The following is a 22589-nucleotide window of genomic DNA, read 5'->3' as shown; positions in this document are numbered from 1 at the left end:
TCTTAGTACCGCTCGCAGGTTCGTATCCCGTTCATGGCATCGTCAATGTTTTAAAATCTTCCAGTTTACATTCAGAGAACTACAGAAATGTTTATCATACAGAAGTATGCCCAAAACATTCTCAGTTCTTTCTCTCTTTTCTTTTTTCCTCCTTTTTTCCCCTTCCCCTTCTTCCCCCCCTTCTCCCCCTTCTTCCCCCTCCCACCTGGCCTAATGTTCCCCAGCCTATTGTGGCCAATGAAGCTATCCGCTATGAAGGTCCTTCATAATCCGCACGCTCTTATTCATTGGTTCTGGTCAAAACTATCGCGTTAAAAACAAGGGGAACGTGGTTGCTAGGCAACAAACATGAATGAGATTAACCGTAGCCTGTTAGCCTTCAAAATAATTTATCGATTAAGAGGAATGCTACTCAACGATTTAAAAGCCATCTCTTTACTCAGTTTGGGCTCAATATTTTTAATTTTACTAATTAACAAAACCACGCAGTGAAGTTTGGACGCTACGGAATTTTATTAATTGTCAAACTCTCGCGGCCGTGCTTTTAAGTTGAAAAGCAGTCGCCGGAAGTACATGAAATGCTGCTGAAGCTTAACCGTTAGCGAGCTAAAGCTACCAAAATATGCCCTCCTTAGTAAATCTGTTGCAACTGATTGCATTTTTAGAATGATTTCGTAGGCTACTTTTTGTAGAATTGAAGACATTTTGTGTGATTTCATTTCATGATATAACTTTATAAGGTTCCAGGGATCCAGATAGGAGTGTTTTCTGTCGCCTTTAAAACAAACCATCGGAAATGGTAAGAAAACATGTTTATATTGCTAATGTTCAAGCGTTACTACCGTGTATAAGGTGGTATAAATGATTAATAAAGTTTACATTTTGGGGTCTTCGTCGTATCAGCATCGATACGTCGGAGGTTATGTGGTAATCTCATTAAAACACAGAAATAAACACGTTTTATCGATATGTTTTTCTTTTTTTTCCTTTTCAGATCCTGTCCCGCGTGAAGCCGGCTGTGGGAGCAGAGACTGAGGGGAGCATCGGTGAGAAGAAGAAGAAACAAACGGTTCCCAGTTTGGAGGAATATCTCCAGCAGAGGGACTACCTGGGAAGCTTAACATTACTGGAGGTCATTAATACAACTCAGTCATAAGAGAAACACCAGGCAGTTTCCTAGGGCCATAAAACTCCGTTTACATGTATAGTTAATACAACTATTCCTTATTTCTGCACATTAATTATGTTTTTGATAAAAATACTTTCGGCATCGGAACGCTTAAAGTTGTAGGGAAGTCAAATTTAAATGTCAAATCATTCCGGCTTAAACATGTATATAAATGTTCTCTTTATCAGACTATATTGTCCCAAAAGTTAGAAAATGTATATATATATAAAAATCCTGTCTTAAAATCAGTATTTTTTACCGTTATCTTATGCAGGCCAGTTAGTTATACATCAGCCTGAACATCTAAATTCAGCCAATCATATATCAACGGTCATCGGTCAATTTTTTTCGTTCATAGCATCTTGATTCATATGTCGCAGCTAAGATACGCAATGGTTGAAATAAGAAATAAGAATTCTTTCCTTTACCATGGAGTTCCGTCCCAGTGTTCACGGGGATGGACGTCTGTGTCTTCGGCAGGCGTAGAGCTAACAGAACTGGCTCTAACCAGAGTAGAAAAAGAAGTGGGAGGCCGTGTTGCACAACTGAGCAAGAAGATAAGTACATTAGAGTCTCTAGTTTGAGAAACAGACGCCTCACAGGTCTCCAACTGGCATCTTCATTAAAAAAGTACCTGCAGTAGCCTGTTTGTGCTGTCCTTTGAAGGGAGTAGTACACACCATTGTAGGAAATCTTCAATTTCTCACATGGAATAGCCTTCATTTCTAAGAACAAGAATAGACTGTCGAGTTTCAGATGAAAGTTCTCTTTTTCTGGCCATTTTGAGCGTTTAATTGACCCCACAAATGTGATGCTCCAGAAACTCAATCTGCTCAAAGGAAGGTCAGTTTTGTAGCTTCTGTAACGAGCTAAACTTTTTTCAGATGTGTGAACATGATTGCACAAGGGTTTTCTAATCATCAGTTAGCCTTCTGAGCCAATGAGCAAACACATTGTACCATTAGAACACTGGAGTGATAGTTGCTGGAAATGGGCCTCTATACACCTATGTAGATATTGCACCAAAAACCAGACATTTGCAGCTAGAATAGTCATTTACCACATTAGCAATGCATAGAGTGTATTTCTTTAAAGTTAAGACTACCGTATTTTCACGACCATAAGGCGCACCGGACTAAAAGGCGCACTCTCAGTTATGTGTCCCATTTCTGTATTTAACACACACATAAGGCGCACCGGACTATAGGGCGCGTTTTTTATATACAGGTACAAGTCCTCTACTACCTTTAAATACCTCTAGTGCGTATTTAAAAATACAGCGGGGGCAAAACTGAGTATGATTGTGCTTTATTCATGTATTTATTACAAAGTATTAATCAAACCTAGCAGCTGGCCGTGAGACAGAGACATCGCAGATGACACAGCGCTGTGGTCACTCCTAAATTAACTTAAAATCCTGAAACCTGCTGACGGAATATGTTCGCTTTTATTGCCGGTATCCTGGTGCCTGCAGCTAAAATTATTTAGATGAAAAACACCTGCCAGCAGCCGCGGTGAACCCCAGGCTGCCCAGCCTACAGGCTGCTGATGAAGAGATTTCTGCTGTCAGCGCACCGCTGGTATGTGGGGGTCTGAGCGCCTCCGACAGAAATAGATAATCTGGATGAACTGACTGCAATTATTAAGTTTTCAGGTGGACTTTCTCACTTAAAAACATATTAAAACTACTTTATTCCCACTGATCACAGCAAATATAGCTGCAAGATTTAGATTATTTAGATGAAAAAACACCTGCCAGCCACCGCGATGAAGAGGAGGAGACGCGCCGGTGATGCTGTTGAATTAAGTTTTCAGGGAGAAAAATACAGCGGGAGCAAAACTGAGTATGATTGTGCTTTATTCATGTATTTATTACAAAGTATTAATCAAACCCATCAAAGTCATCATCCTCTGTTTCTGAATAAAACAGCTGCGCTAAATCAGACATGCCAGTTTCCCCTTCTTCGCTGTCAGTCACTTTCCGTGCAGCGCGGCTCCTCAGAAATAATGCCGGCTTTTGCGAAAGCTTGAACAACAGAGCCAGCAGACACTTTAGTCCAAGCATCTACAATCCATCCGCTAACGGTGGCGTAATCTGCCCGGCGCTGCCTTCTTATCCTGAAACTTTGGTCTCCGTCGGTCATCCATCGCTCCCACGCCGCTCGCAGCCTTACTGTGAACGGCTGCTTCACACCGATGTTGAGCGGTTGAAGCTCCTTTGTCAGACCCCCGGGATAACGGCGAGCACAGCGTTCATTTGATTCACCTTTTTTTCACATCGGCTGTGAGATGGGCACGCAGCGATGGTGATGCGTGGAAAAAACCACCTAGTCTTCTCACATACACCTGCCTCAGCCACGCATCCATCCAGCCTTTTCCATTTGCGTTAATATCATACACTATATTGCCAAAAGTATTTGCTCACCCATCCAAATTATTGGAATCAGGTGTTCCAATCACTTCCATGGCCACAGGTGTATAAATTCAAGCACCTAGGCATGCAGACTGTTTTTACAAACATTTGTGAAAGAATGGGTCGCTCTCAGGAGCTCAGTGAATTCCAGCGTGGAACTGTGATAGGATGCCACCTGTGCAACAAATCCAGTCGTGAAATTTCCTCGCTCCTAAATATTCCACAGTCAACTGTCAGCTGTATTATAAGAAAATGGAAGTGTTTGGGAACGACAGCAACTCAGCCACGAAGTGGTAGGCCACGTAAACTGACGGAGCGGGGTCAGCGGATGCTGACGCGCATAGTGCGAAGAGGTCGCCAACTTTCTGCAGAGTCAATCACTACAGACCTCCAAACTTCATGTGGCCTTCAGATTAGCTCAAGAACAGTGCGCAGAGAGCTTCATGGAATGGGTTTCCATGGTCGAGCAGCTGCATCCAAGCCATACATCACCAAGTGCAATGCAAAGCGTCGGATGCGGTGGTGTAAAGCACGCCGCCACTGGACTCTAGAGCAGTGGAGACGCGTTCTCTGGAGTGACGAATCGCGCTTCTCCATCTGGCAATCTGATGGACGGGTCTGGGTTTGGCGGTTGCCAGGAGAACGGTACTTGTCTGACTGCATTGTGCCAAGTGTAAAGTTTGTTGGAGGGGGGATTATGGTGTGGGGTTGTTTTTCAGGAGCTGGGCTTGGCCCCTTAGTTCCAGTGAAAGGAACTCTGAATGCTTCAGCATACCAAGACATTTTGGACAATTCCATGCTCCCAACTTTGTGGGAACAGTTTGGAGCTGGCCCCTTCCTCTTCCAACATGACTGTGCACCAGTGCACAAAGCAAGGTCCATAAAGACATGGATGACAGAGTCTGGTGTGGATGAACTTGACTGGCCTGCACAGAGTCCTGACCTCAACCCGATAGAACACCTTTGGGATGAATTAGAGCGGAGACTGAGAGCCAGGCCTTCTCGTCCAACATCAGTGTGCGACCTCACAAATGCGCTTCTGGAAGAATGGTCAAAAATTCCCATAAACACACTCCTAAACCTTGTGGACAGCCTTCCCAGAAGAGTTGAAGCTGTTCTAGCTGCAAAGGGTGGACCGACGTCATATTGAACCCTATGGATTAGGAACGGGATGTCACTTAAGCTCATATGTGAGTCAAGGCAGGTGAGCAAATACTTTTGGCAATATAGTGTATGTCATCAGAGCGCTGTCTGTCTCGCTGGCAGCTCCCAGATCAGCTTCTCTGATTGGTTGATGTGGCGCGTCCAGCAGCAAAACTTCAATTTTTCCATCTCGAGCAGCAGCAGCGCGTTGGCGGCGCTTCAGATGCTTAAACGCTCCCGACGTGCTGCACCAAAACGCGCTGCGGGACCTTTTGCTGCACCTATATGCGCGTCAACCATTGACTTTGCATGTAAACTCGCTGCTTCTGCTGCACCTGCTGGGTCCGGTTCACACCGATGTCGAGCAGCGTTAATTTGTTTCCCCATGTTTTTCACATCAGCTGTGAGATGGGCACGCATGGAGTTACATATTAACAGCGATTGTGAGGGGTGGAAAAAAAACACCTGGTCTCCTTACATTCAGCCACTCTTTCATCATCTCCTCAATGAGGTGGTCTCAAAAGTCGCAGTTACAACACACATAAGGCGCACCGCACCATAGGGCGCACCGCACATTTTGAGGGAAAAAAAAGACGTTTAAGTGCGCCTTATAGTCGTGAAAATACGGTAGTTTAAAGTTATCTTCATTGAAAAGTACAGTGCTTTTCCTTCACAAATAAGGACATTTCAATGTGACCCAAAACTTTTGAACAGTGTATATTAGGGATTTTGGCCGATATCCGATATGCCGATATTTTAAACTCATGTAGCCGATAACCGATATCGATGTTAAAGCTGGACAAAAATAAGTAGTCATAGAAAATAGCAGTTTTGTTATCCATTTCTGACACTTTGAAAAATAATAAACTCAAATATATTTTCATATGCTGATATCAAATAGATTTTTAAAAACGCGGTATCGATCTATTTTACTTTCAAAATCTGGTGAAATTTCATCGTTCTGTTACAAACTCACGTGATATTTTGCAAATTCTTGTGAGATTTTGTTAGTAAAATAGATCGATACCGCGTCAATATATCAACATATAAAAAAATGCTGAATTTTCGGGGGATTTCGTAGCATAACGATGACATATAGCAATATTTCATTAGTAAAAGAGATTGATATGGTATTTTTAAATGGCAATATATCAGCATATGAAGATATTGGGATATTTTAATGTATCAATATTTTTTCCCTCGTCTTTAGAAGTTTTTAAGTCTGTAAAAAAGAAGTTTTTGAGGAAGAAGAAGTAGTATTTTTTTTTTTTTTTTTTTTTTTTAGACTTTAGAAACTCAGAAGCTGATCAAATATCGGGTTAAATATCGGTGGGGTGGCCGATGTCCGATATTCAGTTTTAAGGCCGATACCGATAGGGGGCCGATTATATCGTGCATCCCTAGTGTGTGTATATATATATATATATATATATATATATATATATATATATATATATATATATATATATATATATATTAGGGGTGGGTATTGCCAAAGAAGTCACGATTCGATTCGAATCACGATTCAGAGGCCACAATGCGATTTTATCACGATGCATCGCGATACTTGAATTATTGCGATGCATTGCAATATGTTCTCCTCCATGTTTTGTTTTTTAATGACTCGTCTCAGTATCCCGCGACCGGAAATCCTTGTGACACAAGGCAGCGTGCATCAACACATCCGCAGCGACATCTACTGGACTGGAAGTTGTATTACACTTGTTTTTGGCTGATGTTCGCCAGTCATTCATGCAATTTTATTTATAATTTTTTTTTTTATTAATAATTGATACTTGGCGTCAAGAATCGATGCAGTAGATCACGAAAATTAGAATCACGATGCATCATCATGACGATTATTTTGCACACCCCTAATATATATATATATATACACTATATTGCCAAAAGTATTTGCTCACCTGCCTTGACTCACATATGAGCTTAAGTGACATCCCGTTCCTAATCCATAGGGTTCAATATGACGTCGGTCCACCCTTTGCAGCTAGAACAGCTTCAACTCTTCTGGGAAGGCTGTCCACAAGGTTTAGGAGTGTGTTTATGGGAATTTTTGACCATTCTTCCAGAAGCGCATTTGTGAGGTCGCACACTGATGTTGGACGAGAAGGCCTGGCTCTCAGTCTCCGCTCTAATTCATCCCAAAGGTGTTCTATCGGGTTGAGGTCAGGACTCTGTGCAGGCCAGTCAAGTTCATCCACACCAGACTCTGTCATCCATGTCTTTATGGACCTTGCTTTGTGCACTGGTGCACAGTGATGTTGGAAGAGGAAGGGGCCAGCTCCAAACTGTTCCCACAAAGTTGGGAGCATGGAATTGTCCAAAATGTCTTGGTATGCTGAAGCATTCAGAGTTCCTTTCACTGGAACTAAGGGGCCAAGCCCAGCTCCTGAAAAACAACCCCACACCATAATCCCCCCTCCAACAAACTTTACACTTGGCACAATGCAGTCAGACAAGTACCGTTCTCCTGGCAACCGCCAAACCCAGACCCGTCCATCAGATTGCCAGATGGAGAAGCGCGATTCGTCACTCCAGAGAACGCGTCTCCACTGCTCTAGAGTCCAGTGGCGGCGTGCTTTACACCACCGCATCCGACGCTTTGCATTCCACTTGGTGATGTATGGCTTGGATGCAGCTGCTCGACCATGGAAACCCATTCCATGAAGCTCTCTGCGCACTGTTCTTGAGCTAATCTGAAGGCCACATGAAGTTTGGAGGTCTGTAGTGATTGACTCTGCAGAAAGTTGGCGACCTCTTCGCACTATGCGCGTCAGCATCCGCTGACCCCGCTCCGTCAGTTTACGTGGCCTACCACTTCGTGGCTGAGTTGCTGTCGTTCCCAAACACTTCCATTTTCTTATAATACAGCTGACAGTTGACTGTGGAATATTTAGGAGCGAGGAAATTTCACGACTGGATTTGTTGCACAGGTGGCATCCTATCACAGTTCCACGCTGGAATTCACTGAGCTCCTGAGAGCGACCCATTCTTTCACAAATGTTTGTAAAAACAGTCTGCATGCCTAGGTGCTTGAATTTATACACCTGTGGCCATGGAAGTGATTGGAACACCTGATTCCAATAATTTGGATGGGTGAGCAAATACTTTTGGCAATATAGTGTATATATATATATATATATATATATATATATATATATATATATATATATATATATAAAATAAAGTCTTGATTGATTAATCTTCGAATGAGGTCTTACATTTTTTAAAAGACCTTTTCTGAAAGCAAGAGAAACATATTCAATAGTTTATTAAATAACTGAAAAATATTTATTCATTAAGGGTACAAAAACATATTTATTTATATAATGCAAGCATTTCGGGTAACATTTAAGTATTTTAATATTTACCAGTAGAGATCTTTTCAGTTTATATTTTATGAAACCTGCGGCACATTTGGCTTTCCATACCTGCTCCAGTCGCATTGGATCCTACTTATAGATTTCTACTTATGTGATGCGTTTAAATTGGACCACAAAATATTCTGGTCAAAATATTTCTAACGCATTTGAGGCCGTACAGCCGGATTGTCTATTTATTCAGGTCCACCGCAGCATTGCTGCAGCCGCCATGTAGTCAAGTCAGTCAAATTCAAAACATCTCAACCTCTTAGCAATACGCATTGGTCAGGTGTTTATTATAACTTCATCTAGCAAAGATTGGGAACAAAACTTGGAGAGAAACTGGGTTTTTTGCTCCATCAGAGCGCTTTAAGCTCTGACCACCTTCTCAGGCTTCTGCAGGTGAGGGTGATCTAAAATGAAGCTGTTCCCGCAGCTTGAGGCGGCTTTTTCAGGGAAGGCTGCTGTAGCCTTCATGTTAAAGTGATGGAGCTTCTGTCTGACCATGTACAGAGGGGAAGATTCAGGTTCTGTGTTTTCCTGTTTCCATCTTATCTATAGCAGCTTGACAAACTTCAGAGAAACTGCATGAGCGGCATGACCAGTTAGAAGGAATGGCTGGTGGGGATACTTCCCAATATTGCAGTAGATAATCGTAAGAAAGTAATAATGGGAACAGATTTTAGGAAACTTAAGAATAAAGCTCCAATTTCTGTAAAAAAAAAAAACTATAATATTTGTGGCAGAAGACTTGGGCCCCCCCTCTACCATGGGCCCGGGAATACTGGCCTGGTTGTCTATAGTTAAACATTACATGATAGCACCGGCCTTTATTATGTAACAGATCTAAGGATCCTATAGTTGTTGTTTTTTTTTGTTTTTTTGTCAAAGCACAAATATCCACACCAGTTGAAGTAATTAATATATTTTCAAATAAAACCTACAGAGCTTAATGCATTTATTCAGGATCTCATGAGATGCACAAACATGTGAAGATGTTTACAACTGCTTAACACCCAAAAATATTGTTATACACTCAGTTGGCCTGAAAAACTACGATGGAGTATTAGGACCAGGCCAGAGATTTTTCTTTTTTTTTATTATGAGAATAAAGTTGTAACATTACTAGAATAAAGTCGTAATATTATGAGAATAAAGTTGTAACATTACTAGAATAAAGTCGTAATATTATGAGAATAAAGTTGAAAATTTTCTGGAATAAAGTCATCATTCAACAACCTGTTTCAGAAGGAAAGCTTGGAGCTCCGCCCAGCAGATGACGGCCGACCAGCTCCACCAATCAGCAACCAGAGTCCACTTTGACATCCTGCCCAGTTTGATGCTGCTGCTAAAAGATTTCCTGATTTGTCAAACTGATGCTAAAGTAGAACTTCACATGATGCTCCACATTCCTCATTTTAGGGAAGACAGTGCTTCTTCTAAGAGTTGTCATGAAATACTTTATTCTCGTTATATTAGGACTTTGTTCTCATAATATTACAACTTCATTCTCATCATTTCTCATTCTCATAGTTTCTACTTGTAATTTTATGACTATTCTCATTGCGAATTTATTTTCATAATGTTTTACGACTTTATTCTGGAAATAAATAAAAAATAAAATTCCCTTAAAAAAAAAATACAAAAAGCGTTAAATAATTTGCTGTTGTTTGGTAGATCACCTTCCAAAATATCCAATTTGAAGTAAAAAAAATAAGGTGTTTCTTAAGGTATTAATACTACTTTTAATAGATTTTTTTAATAAGGAAAATGAGGATAGTTGTTCTTTTAAATCAGGATCAGATAGTTGATATAATAGATGTACTATTGGATTGATTTTGTGCTTCCTTCCATTTACTGTAAATTGTCTTATTAGATCTTTTTAAATGGAGTGCATATTATTCATACCTTAAAGGCTGCAGCAGCTGCTGATGTGATGTTGTCATCTTTAGTTTCAGAGAAGCATTGGAGAGAAAGAGGAGAATACAGACCTTTGGATTTGCTACTGTGCATTTCACCTTGGGGATTACATGAGAGCCATGGAGGTAATTCTTTCCTGATCCTGGCAAACAGGAACGTCTAAATTAATTCTTCTTATATCTGGGAATACAGGATGAAAACAAGTTTGAATATAACTACTTTTAAAAAGCTCAAAATAAATGACTGACTGCTCCTTTAGTCTCAGATGTTTTTTGTTAACTGTGCGCTGTGTTCTGACAGGAGTATAAATCTCTGACCCGGAGGCCGGATTGTCCTGCAGAGGTCTGGGTCTATCTGGGCTGTGCCCTGTTTTTTCTGGGGCTTTATAAAGAAGCTGAGGAGGCTGCATCAAAAGGTACGGATGGCCTGTTACACCTTTCCCCAAATTCCCTGTAATGTTTCCTTTTACCAATATGATTCACGATGAACACCTCGCACAACAGCCCACGACCTTTTAGATTAGCAAACAATCTGTGGGATTCCTGTGCGTCAAAGTTAAATAACTAAAACAAATAATTTTTTACACCTTATAGAATGATTATATAGGCATGGTTTCCACGGGTCATTAAAAATCATTATTATTTTTTAAATTAAGGCCTTAATTTGTATTAAAATAAATTAAATGTGATTATCATGGCATTTAAAATAATTTATTAAAAAAAATATGATTATAAAAACTATTTTATAATGGAGGCGGAGAAAAAGCTAGTGAATGGGAAACATAAATTTTAACAAAAGTGGATGAAAAAACAAGGAATTCTGGACATGGCTGCAGCCTGTCGACGATTAAATGACGAAGGAGTTTTCCATGTTCAATTCAATTCAGTTTATTTATATAGCGCCAAATTCACAACACATGTCATCTCAAGGCACTTTACAGGTAAACCAGATCATACAGTCCAATTGATACAAAGTTTTCTATCTAAGGAAAACCAGTTGATTGCATTGACTCATTGACTCTTCAGCAATCCCTCACACTAAGCATGCTTGTAGCGACAGTGGGGAGGAAAAACTCCCTTTTAACAGGAAGAAACCTCCAGCAGAACCAGGCTCAGTGTGAGCGGCCATCTGCTGAGGCCCACTGGGGTTCAAGGAGACAGAAGCAGACATAGAAAAAGAAGCATAGATACAAAAAGCAGCTGTAAAAGTCGGTCCTTCCAGGAAACACACAGCCAAGCAGACGAGCTCCGAGCCAGCTCCCATGCCAGAGGACGAAGAGAGCACATCCACTCAGTCACGGTCAGAGAAACAGGACCACACTGGAAAACAGGCCGATCTCCAACATCTATAAACAAGGGTGTTGATGGAAGCAGCACAGCTGATATTTCTCTCCAGGATGGAGTCACAGCCAAACAGGAACAGACCAGATGAAGCTACTATGAGAAAAAGCAGAGAGAGCAGAAGGTTAGAGATTGAACTAACAGATTCTGCAGAGTGGGAGAACAGAGAGAGAATGAAGCAGAATGATGAAAAAGGGGTCCCTATGTCCTCCAGCAGTCTAAGCCTATAGCAGCAGAACTATAGAGATAGCTCAGGATAACCTGAGCCACTCTAACTAGAAGCTTTATCAAAAAGGAAAGTTTTAAGCCTAGCCTTAAAAGTAGACAGGGTGTCTGCCTCATGGACTAAAACTGGTAGTTGGTTCCACAGGAGAGGAGCCTGAGAACTAAAAGATCTGCCTCCCATTCTACTTTTAGAAGTTCTAGGAACCACTAGTAAACCTGCAGATTGAGAGCGAAGTGCTCTGTTAGGAACATAAGGAACAATCAGATCTCTGATATCAGATGGAGCTTGGCCATTTAAGGCTTTATATGTGAGAAGGAGGATTTTAAATTCTATTCTTGATTTAACAGGAAGCCAATGAAGAGAAGCCAGGATAGGAGAGATATGATCTCTCTTTTTCATTTTCATTAGAACTCTGGCTGCAGCATTTTGGATCAGCTGAAGGCTTTTAACTACAGTTTGTGGACTTCCTGATAGTAAAGAATTACAATAGTCCAGCCTTGAAGTAACAAATGCATTGACTAGTTTCTCAGCATCACCCCTGGACAAGAGATTTCTAATTTTTGCAATGTTCCTCAGATGAAAGAAGGAAATTCTAGAAACCTCTTTGATATGGGATTTAAATGACAGGTCCTGATCAAAAATAACACCAAGATTTTTTACTTTATTATCTGAAATCAGTTTAATCCCATCCAAATGAAGTGACTGGCTAATCAGTTTCTTTTTCAAAGACTATAACTTCTGTTTTGTCTGCATTCAGAAGCAGAAAGTTAAGAGTCATCCAGGTTTTTATGTCTTCAAGACATGCCTGTAATCTATGTAATGGGTTAGCTTCATCTGGATTTATAGACAGATATAGCTGGGTATCATCAGCATAACAGTGGAAATTAATCCCATGCTGTCTAATAATTCTACCAATTGGGAGCATGTATAAAGTAAAGAGAATTGGTCCTAGCACTGATCCCTGTGGTACTCCACAGGTAACCTTTGAGCGTGTTGAAGATCTATCATTAACATGAACAAACTGAATTCGATCAGATAGATAAGATTTAAACCAGTCTAGAGCTGTTCCTTTAATTCCAACAAAATATTCAAGTCTTTCTAAAATAATATTATGGTCAACTGTATCAAATGCAGCACTAAGATCCAACAGGACGAGCACAGATACAAGTCCATTATCTGAGGCCATGAGAATATCATTAGTTATCTTCCTCCAAGCTGGGGTCCTCTACCAGAGGCCTGGGAGCTTGAGGGTTCTGCCAGTATCTTTGCTGTTTCTAGAACTGCACTCTTCTGGACGGAGATCTCTGATGTATTTCCAGGGATCTGCTGTAACTCCTCCAGTGTGGGGGTCACTGCCCTGTAGGCCCCAATGACCCCGGGTTCCACTGATGCCTTGACCTTCCAGGTTTTCTCCAGCTCTTCTCTGAGCCCCTGCTATTTCTCTAGTTCCTCATGGTCCTTTTTCCTGATGTTGCAGTCACTTGGTATCACTATGGCAACCACACCGGCTTTCCTCTGCTTTTTGTCCACCACCACAATGTCCGGTTGGTTTGCCGTTAGCATTCGGTCCATCTGTATCTAGAAGTCCCACAGGATCTTGCCTCGATCATTCTCTACCATCTCTGGATTGTTTCCCACTTTAACCTTGGGCTCTCCATCCCATACTCTGAATAGATGTTCCTCTATACCTTTCCAGCCACTTGGTTATGGCGCTCCATGTAAGTTTTCCCTGCCAGCATCTTACACCCTGCAGTTATGTGCTGGATTGTCTCAGGGGCCTCTTTGACCACAGTCTGCACCTGGGGTCTTGTCTGGTGTGGTGGATCTGGGCCTCTATTGCTCTGGTGCTCAGGGCTGCTCCTGTGCAGCCATGATGAGGTCCTCTCTGCTGTCCTTCAGACTAGCCATTGGTAGGATTTCCTGATATATGCCACTTCGATCATGTTCCGGTGGTATATCCCGTGTAGCGGCTTATCCTCTCATGACTGAGTCTCTGGCACCTCATCTACTGCTCCCCATTGTCTTAGACATCCAGTGAGCATGTCGTCTGTTGGTGCCTGGTCCTTGATGTACTTATGGATCTTTGATGTTTCATCCTGGATAGTGTCTCTTATGCTCATTAGTCCTCAGCCTCCTTCCTTACGGCTGGCGTACAGTCTCAAGGTGCTTTCGTGTCTTAACATCTGTAGCCTGTACCTCCTCCTTTGGCCAGCTTATTATTCCTGCAGCTTTGAACTTTGAACTGTCCAAGATTTTTTTAAAGCTGTCTTTGGTAAAATGCTTCGAGCAAATGAACAGCTGAGCATCAAACTTTGCACGGATCTTCAGATAGACAAAAATAATCCATGCCTGTCGAGTCTTTGGATCCTTGGAAAGACAGTGAAAATGTTCCCCTTTCTCCTTGCAGCCTGGAACGCTGCATTCCCGCCCGTGGTTCTGGTTCATTTTCAATAGAGAAACTGCCTGCTTTGTTATTCTGATAGAAGTAAACCCAACTGTAGGCTGAACAGCTAAACTGGTGTCTTCCATCGACCTCTATTCATGTTCCTGGGCCGGTCGCTGCGTCAATTTCAGGGCGTGACAAAAGTACAGGCCAGAACCAAATAAGGCAACATCCCAAAGTTTAGATCAACTCGGGGCTTCCTTTGGATTCGCCCACCTTATGGTAGAAGTTTAGAATCGTGAGATTTGCAGAGAAAGGAGGTGTTGATGGGGTTTGAACTTCTCTGTACGTCCATTTCGCCCACTGAACTATCATTATTCATCTATGACAATGGAAACTTGGTTTGGCTTTCTATGACCCCTTTAAGACAGCGCTCTAGGGATGCTATCTTCAGCTTGACCACTAGATGTCACCAAACTGTTCCTTTTTTTTGCACCGGTTTAAAATAACTAGCCTGAATAAATGTGGTTTTATTCTCCACCCTTGATTGTTCCAATGTAGGCCTGAAACAGTTAATGAATTAAGACTGATTAACAGTTCATTGAAATAATCATCAACTAATTTAGTTCTCAATCGTTAACTGGAGTATAGAGACTCTAAAACATGCCTTTAGCTGACAGAGCAACCTGCTAAGAGCAGGAATTATATGAAAATTGTAAAAAAATATATATATATGTATGTAAAAATTTTACATTTGAGATAAAAATCTTTTTTGTCTGTCAATCTGCTCTATCTAGAACTCCTCAAATGGAAAAGTTTCATGTTTACATGGTTTAATTTCGCAAAAAGTCTCCTTTGCTATCTGAATATTAATAACTTAATCCCAAAAAATGATCGACAGATTAATCAATATGCAAACAATTGTTAATTGCAGCCATATTTCTATGCAAACTAGAGCTTGTTTCTGAAATGAAATAACCAGACGGTAAAAAGGCCATCAGTGACTTTCTAATATGTTTAGGATCCGTTTTAAAGCTGCTTCTCTGTCAGTAATGTGACTATTTGATACAAGGGGGTGATGTGATTCCCAGAAACACCCCTATCACTAAAAATGTCCCCCCTTGTTCCCTGTAGCGCCGATGTCTCCACTCCAAAACCGGCTGCTGTTTCATCTGGCCCACAAGGTTTGACGATTCTCTCACCTTCATGGCACCAAGCTGTACTTTCCTTACTTGTTCCTCTTTGGTTTTATGATGCAGTTTTCTCTCCATATATTCAGCTTAATAAATCAGCATTTTGTCTCATGATCTATGTTTACACTGTGTCTCAGTTTAACGACGAAAAAAGACTGATGCGCTTCCACCAGAACCTGGAGGATGTGACAGAGGACCAGCTGAGCCTGGCCTCCATCCACTACATGCGCTCGCACTACCAGGAGGCCATAGACATCTATAAACGCCTTCTGCTGCAGAACAGGTCGCTACTTTTTCCTTCTCGTCACTCTGAATGTAGCTTCACAGACCCGCCGTGTTCCTAAACTATGACAGAGTGTTAGAGCCTGGCTAGAGATTTTTTTTAATTTTTATTTCGAAAATAAAGTAGTAATATTATGAGAATAAAGTCATAAAATTACGAGAATAAAGTCTGAAATTACTAGAAAAAAGTCTGAAATTACGAGAATAAAGTAACATTATGAGAATAAAGTCCTAAAATTAGGAGAATAAAGTCTGAAATTACGAGAATAAAGTCTGAAATTACGAGAATAAAGTAAAATTATGAGAATAAAGTAATACAATTATGAGAATAAAGTCATAAAATTACGAGAATAAAGTCTGAAATTACGAGAATAAAGTAAAATTATGAGAATAAAGTCATAAAATTATGAGAATAAAGTCATAAAATTATGAGAATAAAGTCTGAAATTACGAGAATAAAGTTATAGTTTATGACAGCTCTTAGAAGAAGCCCTTTCTTCCCTAAAGTGAGGAATGTGGAGCATCATGTGAAGTTCTACTTTAGCATCAGTTTGACAAATCAGGAAATCTTTTAGCAGCAGCATCAAACTTGGCAGGATGTCAAAGTGGACTCTGGTTGCTGATTGGTGGAGCTGGTCGGACGTCATGTGCTGGGCGGAGCTCCAAGCTTTCTTTCTAAAATGGGTTGTTGAATGATGACTTTATTCTCGTAATTTTTCAACTTTATTCTCATAATTACTTTATTTTCGTAATTTCAGACTTTATTCTCGTAATTTTTTAACTTTATTCTCATAATATTAGGACTATATTCTTGTAATGTTGCGATTTTGTTCTCATAACTTTATGACTTTAATCTCGTAATGTTATGATTTTATTGTCAGAATAAAAAAAGATTAAAATCTCTAGCCTGGCCCGAATACTCTGTCGTGCAAAACCAGCATGGCGGTTGAGAGTTTTTAATGCAGTAGCCTTGATGTTCACCACCATCATGGAGCAAAGCAGTCTTACATGTGAGCGTTGGAACAGGCTTCTTCTGACTGCTGTCGTCTGTGTCTGAGCCTTCAGGGATCTCTGCACTCAGATGCTTATTAACTTTTTAACCTGTTAAAGCCACAGGCTTCAATTTTATGTTGTGCATAAATTGTTGTGCAAAAAGGAAGTGATATGATTTTCACATTTTTTGTTACAAAAACTACTACAAATACTATTCATCACTATTATTATTAGGATGTTATTCTTACTATTAAAGCTGCACAAAACAGCAGGTTTATCATCGTAGGTGTGCTCTATTAATACTGTAATAAAAAACAACAATGGTTTGAACTGCATTAAATGCAAATTGATCACATTATTATTAAGCATGCATATATTTTTTCAGTTTAGAAATGCTCCTTCCTTCACTTGAAAAACAATCTAGAAATAAGTAAAAAATTTTTAAATTAAGTGTATTTACCCTTAATTTGAGTAGGTAAATTAGATGATTTGCCAATGCAATGAGTATTTTAACTCTTAAAATAGGATAATTAGATAAAATGCACTTGAAATAAGACAATGCAACTGTGTTCTTCTTATTTAAAGTGTAAATTGTCTTGTTCCATTGGCAAAATGTATCTTTTACTTTCTCAATTTGAGAACAAATGCACTTATTTTAAGAAAAAAATTACTTCTCTAGATTTTGATTCCTTCCTTCCTTCCTTCCTTCCTTCCTTCCTTCCTTCCTTCCTTCCTTCCTTCCTTCCTTCCTTCCTTCCTTCCTTCCTTCCTTCCTTCCTTCCTTCCTTCCTTCCTTCCTTCCTTCCTTCCTTCCTTCCTTCCTTCCTTCCTTCCTTCCTTCCTTCTTCTTCTGAAGCCAATGTACTTTATGGCTTTTAGTTAGGGGCATCGAATTAAAGGGGCACTTTACCTAAATTTCAACTTTGGGTTCACTGGCTTCCCTTCCTACTTTTAGTAAAAAAAAAAAAATTTTAACCGTGTCTGACTGATTCCTCTGACTTCAATCAACATTTTAATTTCATTTTATTTTCTTTAATCTGCTCTTTAATTGCTGTTCTGATTACAGAGATTACCTGGCGCTTAAAGTCTACATGGCTCTTTGTTACTACAAGCTGGACTACTATGATCTGTCTCAGGAGGTTCTGGCTGTTTACCTGCAGAACGTTCCGGATTCAACCATAGCGCTCAACCTGAAAGCCTGCAACTACTTCAGGCTTTACAACGGCAAGGAGGCTGAGGTACGAATAGGGAGGATAATTCACCTTTCCTTTTTTTTTTGTACTTTATTTTTGATAAGATTTCCCAGAATACAACACCAACACAAAAAAAGAGGCAGTATAACCATAATTAAAAGGTTTTAAACAATATGTGTATATATAGAGAGAGAGAAAAAAAAGGAAAATAAATAAACAAAATTTCAACGAGCAATCGAAATAGAGAGGTCACCAAGGGAGGGGTACGAAAATATAACACGGAAAAAAGTTTAATTACCGTAAATCCTCTAATATAGGCCCGGGCCTTTATTTCACTCAAGTGCATCGCGGTCCAGGCCTTTATTGGAAAGAGGCCAGAATTAGAGACAGGCCTCTATTGCTATTTGAGCAAAACAGACTACCAGTGGAATGAATAAAAATGAGATTTTGTGTCTATTTGAACCTATAAAACACTAGGTTCATTTATTGAAAAAGTACAGTTACCATGTTCGCTTGGTTTGAAGTAAAAAAGGAAAAAAATCCTCCAATTCTGTTTAATCCTCCTCCTCAGTTTTCTCCTCCTCTTCATCTCTCCCTTTAATCTCCTCATCACTCGTGCTCCTCCTCATGTTCTGCTGCGTGTCTGTTCTCTTCCTCGCGCAGACGGGCAGCAGTCAGGGCCTGTCGACCAGCAGCGCAGGGCTGTGGTACTTGTATGTTACTACCACAAGTATAATGTTGAGGTATGCCCAGAAAAAACGTTTATAGCCCCGGCCTGTATTAGAGACCGGCCATTATTTACCTCCTCTGACAGCGAGACCGGCCAATGTTAGAGTCCCGGCCGCTAATGGAATACAGGCCAATATTAGAGAATTTACGGTATGAACTGTTTTTAGGTGTATAGGTAACTGAGTGTATAGAGAGCCATGCAGAGTCAAACAGGTTAGAGTTCCTGTGCAGTATTACCATGTCCTGCCAGACAGTACAGCACCAAACACATATAGTCTGGACAGCCTCTTCTTATAGGATTTACCTTTATAAGCATCAATAAAGATATTAGGGAGGATAATTTAACTGTCGACTATAGAGGAAGATTTCAGGAGCAACGGATTTGACAGGCATAACCCAACCCCCACCCCCCAGCCTGGTCATTCACTGCAGGATGTCATTTAGGTTGATCTCAGAGCTGTAACTGTCTCCATTTAAGACCATTATGGTCCCCCATATAAAGGGAAACCAACAGGATCCATGGCTGCACAGATTTGTTGCTTTAGAGGAAAAACAAAATCAACCAAGAGAAGATTTTTTTTGCATGTGTGAAGTTAGGAAGCTGAGGCGGAAGCATTTCTTGCAAGAAATAATGTTTAAATTTATTTAACGTCCTCGGACGGAGAGAGAGTTCACTGACTGAGGCATATCAGTACATACATTTATACCTTACAAAGTCACACTCACTCCCCCCAGGGCAACCCCCCCGCATAAGGAAACTTTCTCAAACTTGAACATTTGATTACTCCCAAGAAAAAACTCTTTCATTCATCAAGGACATAGAATTTAGCCAGATAAACACTCAGAACAGGTCTCCCGTTCACAGCATGAAGGAGGCTGTGTGAACATATTGTTATCTCTCATGACTAGTGTTGCGCCAATGCCATTTTTAGGCCCTGATACCAATACCCGATACCTGGCATCTGTTTGACAGTGGTGTGTGTGTATATATGAAGAACTGCAGACTACTTGGATGTAAAATAATTTCCATCATGGCTTTGTCAAGCTGCTGCCTACATTTGTGAAGCAGGAAAAAGACTAAAGGTTAAAGACCAAAGTGAATCCAGTACAACTTTTTATTGCCTACCGGGAATTGGTGACAATAGTAGAATAAACTTTTGGCTCTAAAAATGGTACCGGTGCCCTATTTGTTGGTACTCGCCGATACTGACACCACCATTTTAGTGCTGAATCGGGGCCCCGCACGATTCTGGTATCGGTGCAACACTACTACCTTCCCTTCACCCTTGTCTAGAGTAGGGAGGCATCTGCTTTCTGTCCCCCGTACCTTAAACATTACAGCATAGAGGCTGCTACAAGATTTCTCTGAACTCACTCCTATTCAGGCAGGCACTCATCTCACTCTCGTCTCACACTCAACTCACACATATAACCAAATAAAAAATGGTTCCACACATGCCAGATAAAGTTCTGGTTCCTAATTACAGATAAATCCGTTACTGTTCCTTTAAAAGGTTTAGATCTTCTGTTTTATTTTGTGTTACTTTTTAATCTCTCAGGCTGAGCTGAAGAACCTTATTGACATCTCCTCCTGCTCCTCTGAGTTTGCGAAGGAGGTTATCCAACACAACCTGGTAAGCTTCCCATTGTCTCCGGCTGTGAGCGCGGAGGACTGTACGGATGCTCGCAGCGGGGCCCATAGCTCCCCTCTCTGATTCGCCCTGTGCTGCAGGTGGTGTTCCGCGGTGGGGAGGGGGCGCTGCAGGTGCTGCCTCCTTTGATCGACGTGATTCCTGAGGCTAGACTCAACCTGGTCATCTACTATCTGAGACAAGGTGCGCACGTACACCATCGCTGTCTGAAACTGATTGTCTCTGGCTGCAGATTAAAAATGGTAGAAAGCTATCAAAGACAGAAACAGCTGAGGGAGGAAATGTCCTAACGGCCCATTATAGCCAAGGATGCGTAGAGCGTCTGTCTCCAGTTGAAATGTACCGATCTGACCGTTACCGATCGTTTCCTTCTTGGTCCCACCCGCCGATTAGGATTTGTTTTTTAAGACTGTAACTCATGAAACAGAGAAGAAATGAGCTGCAGGTTAAAGTAATTAAAAGGATCTAAGCATTCTTCTTTAAAGCAAAAGTCCGGTCAGCAAGAAATAATCAATGGATAATTATCTATACCTAAAACTAATACAGCGATTTAATTAATTTAAAACAATCAATTTCCTCGCGATCACTGAGACTGGGACCGGTGTTCTGTCAGATCAGCATACTCACAGTCAATACGCATGCGAAAGAGGTCAGATTTGTGTACGCGTATGCTAGACCCGTTTGTCCCTTTAGTTTATCCCCGTTTGTTCCTTTAGTTTTGTACCAAAACTGAACTTTAAAGGCATACTATGCAACATTATTTCATTTAATTAATGTGTTCCATAACGTTTTGGATGATTAAAAGAGTCATTTCAGGTCGAACAAAGGTTTTCTCGGCCGCCCTGGTGGTCTGTGGGGGAAATACCGTACTTGCAATTGCAGGAGCCCTCGGCCCGCACCCACAGGCTCAGAAGTCTCGTGCATCGCGAGAGTCGGTCTTGCTTTACGGCGAGAACTGCTACACGCCCCCAGTGAAAGGCATGCTCGTTGCTAGCGCAGTGGCGATATTTGTGCAGTTATCATGGTTAGTTAACATGCTAAATTTTCAAACTCGAAAATTTGGAACAAAATAGTCACTTACCGCAGTAGACATGGTGATTCGTTGCGTTCGCCTGTCTGCTAAGCTCAAAACAACCGTGCCTGGCTTGACGGAGAAACCAGGAGAACAGCTGAGCATATTTACGACAGTGCACTTTTACTTTCGCCCTCTGGGGGGAGCCTCGCTGGAAAATCAACACTGGTTGCATAGTATACCTTTAAACCTCGACAGTCTTTTATCCCTTTAGTCATGTAAAAAAAAAAATTTACCTCGGATCTCCATACGCTTAAAAAACATCAAAAAGTAAGTAATCAAATTGTTCTTTTCTACCCGACTAAAGGGATAAACGGCAGTTGACTAGTTTAAATAAGTGTTGCACCGATGCCATTTTTTGGCCCCGATACCTGGCTGTGCAGAACTGGCTGATACCATCTGTTTGAAATTGATGTGTTTATATGAAGAACTGCAGACTACTTGGATGTAAAATAATTGCCATCATGGCTTCATGTCAAGCTACTGCCTACCTTTGTGAAGCAGGAAACAGATTAATACAAAGTGAATCCAGCAGAACTTTTTATTGCCTACCTGGAATGGGTGACAATAGTTGAATAAACTTTTGGCTCTCAAAATGGTATCGGTGCCCTATTTGTTGGTACTCGCCGATACGATACCACCATTTTAGTGCTGGATCGGGGCCCCGCCCGATACTGGTATAGGTATCGGTGCAACACTTGTTTAAAGCATATTTTTCGTACCAAACTAGAGGGATAAACTAAAGGGATATAGGGGGTATTGACTGTGGGTATGCTGATCTAACAGAACGGCCATTTTTGCCTAAATATGGTAACAACCCACTCCTGACATCTTCCTGCAGTGACGGCATGGCCGATACCGCACCGTGACGTCACTAACCAGTAGGTGGCAGTAGAGTTCTTTGACAAACATGGATGCCTCCAGTAAAGCACATTCACATGAAATTACTCTGAATGAAAAAACTTATCATTTATTGAACAGGATGTAATAATTTCATATTTAAAGTACTTTCAGAAGTTTAAATTCTGAGCATGACTGGACTTTTCCTTTAACGCTTTACTGAATAAAAGTCTTCATCAAATTACCTGCTTTTGTTTGATGCACTTGAAGACTTAAAAAATTGTAGGATTTTTTTTGTTTTGTCAGATTGAATGAAAAGAGGGAAATAAATCCATCTTTTCAAAATTACCCTGAAGAGACATTCTGGCTCATTAGGAGGGTATTGTTGGGATCCAGAGGCTTGCCCTCCAGAGGGCGCCGAGTTTACTTGCTCACTTATTCATCAAACTGCTGTAAGATAGTTTTAGCAAACACTTTTTTATTTTTTCACTTATTTTAATTTATTGATTTGATGTGAAGTTCATGGATCTGCCAGATTCTTGAAAAAAAAGCTGGTTTTCTGACGTTCTCAATTTTATGTTTACAGATGATGTCCAGGAAGCTTACAACCTCATCAAAGATGTGGTTCCCAACACAACTCAGGTGGCAATCTGTCTCTTCTC

At 40.8% G+C, this 22589-nt stretch overlaps 1 protein-coding gene across 1 annotated transcript in view; it reads left to right on the top strand.

Annotated features, from left to right (window-relative positions):
* Window positions 1–577: 577 nt before the first annotated feature.
* Window positions 578–22589, top strand: part of ttc26 (tetratricopeptide repeat domain 26) — a 30578-nt gene continuing 8566 nt past the window's right edge. The window contains exons 1-10 of the mRNA XM_038273502.1: window positions 578–799; window positions 995–1132; window positions 10057–10149; window positions 10325–10439; window positions 15108–15157; window positions 15304–15449; window positions 17508–17679; window positions 19923–19997; window positions 20096–20198; window positions 22514–22569. Of these exons, the coding sequence (XP_038129430.1) occupies window positions 797–799; window positions 995–1132; window positions 10057–10149; window positions 10325–10439; window positions 15108–15157; window positions 15304–15449; window positions 17508–17679; window positions 19923–19997; window positions 20096–20198; window positions 22514–22569 (951 nt within the window). The 5' untranslated portion in view covers window positions 578–796. The remainder of the gene's footprint in view (window positions 800–994; window positions 1133–10056; window positions 10150–10324; window positions 10440–15107; window positions 15158–15303; window positions 15450–17507; window positions 17680–19922; window positions 19998–20095; window positions 20199–22513; window positions 22570–22589) is intronic.

Source organism: Cyprinodon tularosa, unplaced genomic scaffold, assembly GCF_016077235.1.
Source record: "Cyprinodon tularosa strain WSP-4 unplaced genomic scaffold, ASM1607723v1 ctg874, whole genome shotgun sequence".
In the NCBI taxonomy this organism is placed as follows: domain Eukaryota; kingdom Metazoa; phylum Chordata; class Actinopteri; order Cyprinodontiformes; family Cyprinodontidae; genus Cyprinodon; species Cyprinodon tularosa.
This window is presented reverse-complemented; position numbering and strand designations above follow the sequence as displayed.